Here is a 4564-nt window from a genome sequence, read left to right on the forward strand (position 1 = left end):
CAAATTTATTTAAGGATATTTCATTAAGGTAACTGAAAAAGACAAACAATAAAATAGGAAGTTTAAATTCATTTAAGCATATTTCATTAATGTAACTGAAAAGACAAGTAATAAATTAGACAATTTTATTTGTTTTAGGATATTTCATAAATGCAACTGAAAAAGACAAGTTAAAAAATAGGGAGTTTAATTAATGAAGTAAGAACATTTTCAAATGGGTACTTCTCTTTTAATAATATAGATATATAAGGGAAATAATGTCAATTTACAGTAAAACCTCTATAAATTAATAATGTTGGGACTTTGAAATTTTATTAATTTATAGAGATATTAATTTACAAAAATTAGCTTATTTAGATTTCTTATTTTAAGATATATTTATTCTAAGATAATTTTTTTTTTGATTTTAGTGTATTGAAAATAATTGTTATTTTTTGAAATTTAACATTTATATTAATTTTATTATATTATTTGGTGTATACTCCCTCTGTTTCATAATAAATGTTATTCTAACATTTTTTTCTTGTTACACAAAAAGTGTCACTTTACAATTTCAATGCAAATTATACTTACTTTCAGCTGAAAACTAATTGCAAAATGCATTGATAACAAATACTATTGGCCAGAGAGATGTAATTAATAATAATTTTCATATATTTCAACAACTTTCTTATTCTGTGTGAAAATTGTCATAGTGACACTTATTCAGAAATAAAAGGAGTATAATATATATTGCATAGAACTTAAGTGTAGTTTTTTAGATATAATATTATTAAATCACATCAAAAATATATTAAATATTAAGAGAATATAAAGATAATTTTATTGTGAATATAAAACAAACAATATAATAATAGATTCTTACTTACATAAAATATGTATGCATATAAATGATTAATTTATAATTTTAATGGGACCATGTATTTACATAGAATTTTCTAAAAAATATTATCTTATTATTTTATCGATTTGTGTCAAATTTTGAACCGACCCAAGTCGGAACCGACAAAATTTATTAATTTATAGAGATTATTAATTTATCGAGTATTAGTTTACAGAGGTTCTACTATATTTATCACTCATTGATTTTAGGTCGGAAGTCATTTAACTTAATAAATACAAACTCTCTTCTCACATAATGTGATTAGGCGCTATTTAAAACAAAGAATAGGCTAAAACAGAGAAATACATAAACACTTGAAACACATAGATATCTCTCTGACTCATCAGTTATGAACTTATGAAACACACAACAAACTGGTGATTATAAATTAGTAATCTTTATTAATAAAGTAGAGATATCTGCTCTCTCAGGCCACCACATCAGCAAGAAGGGTTGGGGGTTTTGCGCCACCTGGCACTATAAAAAATTAAGACATCGACTGATTTTGTAACTCATATGTGCTGGACCATTGCATCCTTTTCATAATCTCTCACCCAACAAATTCAACAAAGCAGCCTAACTCTAAAACCTCGACAAAGCCCATTTGTTGAAACCCTTCTTCTTTGATTGTCTTCGCCCGATCACATCCTCCTCACTCACGGCGATAACAAATTGGAGTTGTAACGTCTTTCGTCCTCATTGAATCCTTTTCATAAATTTTACCCACTAACTCTTTCATTCAAATTCTCCCAAGACGTTGCTTTTAGTTTCCCATGACCTCAGCCCCACCGCAAATCCCTAATTTCTACTACTATAAATAGGGATACAGAATTCTCGAAATCTCACAGCTTCACTCGATTCAACCTTCTGCCTCCTCACACACACAAGCAGCAACTATGATTTCATCCCATATATTTCTCTATAATTTGAAGCCCAGTTGTTGTTCTCAAACGGTGGTAGCCCGTCTTCTGTGTTTCGGGGAAGCACGCAACGTCAAGAAAGGAGGGGATCTGATGGGAGTTGACATAGTGCTTCTTGATGAGTAGGTTTGTCTCATTTTTTTACTTTGTCTATGTAGTAACATCTTCTCTGTTCGTTCACAAGTAGTTACAGCTATTACCTTCATTCTATTTATGTAGCCAAAAATATTTAGCTCAAGTAATTTTTTATTTGATATGTATGCCATGTATTGTTACAATTTGTAACCAGATATATAGATAGATCTGTGACTAATCTACTACTTTTGTCTAAGATTTTTTTCTGGAAGTTCACAAATACTTATAAACTGTGTATTATGTTTTGACTCCCCACAGTCCACACTGCTGCAAGGGTGCACCGGCTTCACACTTTCAAACACCTTCTGAAAGAGGGAGACATTTACGAGATCAGTGGCTTTCATGTTGCAAGAACTATCACCCACTTCAAGCTGTCAGATTCAACCGTAGTCCATTGAAACAACCAATGGCTGGTTCTACATTTAATGCTCAAAATGTTCTCGGAAGCTTCAGCGTGGCCTATCTTGATTCACATGTACATCATGTCACACTAGCGCTGTAATCGGACCTTAATTACATTGAACGCTTTAAATACTACCTCATTTTTTATAATCCCCATATCACAGCTTACACCTTTTTTTTTCCTTTTCAAATTTAAGGTATCGTGTGGAAATTTCCATGACAGATGCGACAGACTCGGCTGTGTTTGTGTTGTTTGACTAAGAGATGTCTAAGTTAGTGTGCTTGCGGCAGAAGTCGTCGAGTTCATGGTGTGTCCCCTTAAAATCATTTTATCTTACGTTATTTTTTTTACTAGAAAGGGATCTACATAATGTTTGTTGCTAAGCAGGTTGCAGGTGTTGGCGACCCCCTTGAGCTTCCACCTTTTACCTAAGAAAGTGTTGGGAAAACATACAAGTTCCAGCTGAGCTACTAAAGTTCAATTTTTCCACAAAGCATCAGACCTTCACTGTGTCACACATCTTTGATATGCCATTATCGCAAATCACGTAAGCCTTATTAAACTAATAACTTTGCACTCTTCTGCATTAACATGTTATAAGGGAAATGGACAGAGAGGGAACTATTTTCCAGGAGATGAAATGCCTGGTGCTAAATGTCTCTCTTGCAACTGCACTGATGGTCGAAGGTCAAGTGGTAATGTCCAGAGCAACAAAATTGATGGAAAACCTTCGGACCAGGCGAGCCCATCTGGTGGAGAAGTTTCATCTGCACAACACAATTGGGAGGGGAGCGTTCTAGATGCAGACCCGGTTCAAGTTGCATGCAACAAACACCCCGAAAGAAGTCATGCACCGGATAGTTGATTAATCTATTGACCTTGAGACCTCACTCTTTCTCTTTTGGCTCATTGCAGTGTTGTTTTACATGTCTGGTATTTCTCTCAAGCTCCATTTAAATGATGTTTTTGTATCTAAAAATCTCAGTTTTATGGTTTCCTCACCTTTGTTTTTAACTTCCACCATGGAAATTAAATACGGTTTGGCACTTATTCCACACAGATGTTGATTTATATATTTATTAAGCTCCATTTTAATGCTGGTATTTGTTATCTTAAAGTCTCACTTTATGCTTTCCTCGACTTTGTTTTAAACTCCCACCATATAAATTTAAAACGTATTTGCACTTACTGCGCACATACGTTTGTTTATATATTCTGAAACAGTTGTTTATAGTCTACTTAAACTACTTTGGTGGTCATATAAATGAAATCAACAACAAACTTATACACCAGTTCCATTATTTTAAAAACTTGCAATCAAAACCACCAGCTGATTTCTCTTTACTCCTTTATTTATTATTATCAGAAATGGATTACAAGATGCTTGATCGAAACGGTCACTCGAGACTCATGGAGTCTACTAACATTAACATACAAAGCAGGACTCTACTCTTTACTCTAGCTTCCTTTTATACTTCATCTTCATTCTTAGCTTAGCTGTCCAATCTCTCTAACCGCCAACCCTATACACCATTCAGTGTCTTTACTTTGTTATAATTCCTTCCCCTCACTTCCAAGTCAATAGTGAGATAGACGATGTCTATCACAAGGTTGACAAACTGAATGACATACGATTTTTGTGGCTCACTGAGACTAAATTTTATTTACCCTTATTGGACAATCCCACATTCCGTATGTCAACCTACAACAACTTGATAAGTAACATGTACGTGGTGAATAAAACCACCTTTTTAACACATTTTTCCTATATTTCAACATCCATATACTCATACCTTCACCACGTTTATAAACGTTCAAAAGAGACCAACCAACCCCATCTCACCACGGCAATTTACTGTCACGGTCCGAATGACAGAACTATAAAAGAAATCTACCACCAATAACAAAACAAGAATAACAGATAAATTAACACAAATCCTAATTCCGCGCGGAGCTCCCCTAGTCTTATATAATAAAGGAGACTTTAGTCTCTCCTCCTGCGTCCACATCATCAGAGAGGTAAGGGTTTTTTGTGACACTTGGCAGCTCAGGAGTGGACTGGTGTTTCTCACGCTCTCACTTCCTTCTCGCTCTCACGCTCTCTCTTCCTCCTCGCGCGTGGCTTTTAATTTAATTCTGTATTTTTGATTTTCCTTTTAATCCAACAAGCTACTTATTAGTTTATTTAACTCCCCTTCTCTTTCCACGATTTGGGCATGGAAG

The 4564-nt window shown here is 34.2% G+C and overlaps 1 protein-coding gene across 4 annotated transcripts; it reads left to right on the forward strand.

Annotated features, from left to right (window-relative positions):
• The first annotated feature begins 1427 nt into the window (after positions 1-1427).
• On the forward strand, positions 1428-3424 carry LOC106320944. 4 transcript variants are annotated; one of them, XR_001265968.1, is made up of 5 exons: positions 1428-1929; positions 2197-2436; positions 2538-2648; positions 2729-2888; positions 2974-3424. XR_001265968.1 is itself a non-coding variant. In XM_013759283.1 (3 exons), exons 1-3 carry the CDS (start codon positions 1780-1782, stop codon positions 2599-2601), a joined length of 450 nt encoding a protein of 149 aa, XP_013614737.1. In that variant the 5' UTR covers positions 1428-1779; the 3' UTR covers positions 2602-3424. The 4 variants fall into 4 exon arrangements, 2 of the variants coding, with proteins under 2 accessions (XP_013614737.1, XP_013614738.1); XR_001265967.1 differs by having other exon boundaries at positions 2197-2413; positions 2729-3424; XM_013759283.1 differs by having other exon boundaries at positions 1428-1925; positions 2538-3424.
• Positions 3425-4564: the final 1140 nt, after the last annotated feature.

The sequence above is a fragment of the Brassica oleracea genome, unplaced genomic scaffold (assembly GCF_000695525.1).
Source record: "Brassica oleracea var. oleracea cultivar TO1000 unplaced genomic scaffold, BOL UnpScaffold01143, whole genome shotgun sequence".
In the NCBI taxonomy this organism is placed as follows: domain Eukaryota; kingdom Viridiplantae; phylum Streptophyta; class Magnoliopsida; order Brassicales; family Brassicaceae; genus Brassica; species Brassica oleracea.

Bases quoted from the DNA above. Each gene is read 5' to 3' on its own strand.
- LOC106320944 (XM_013759283.1), top strand. From the start codon at position 1,780: ATGATTTCATCCCATATATTTCTCTATAATTTGAAGCCCAGTTGTTGT. The intron at 1,926-2,196 runs GTAGGTTTGTCT...GACTCCCCACAG, and splicing joins GACATAGTGCTTCTTGATGA to TCCACACTGCTGCAAGGGTG. The intron at 2,437-2,537 runs GTAATCGGACCT...TTCAAATTTAAG, and splicing joins CATCATGTCACACTAGCGCT to GTATCGTGTGGAAATTTCCA.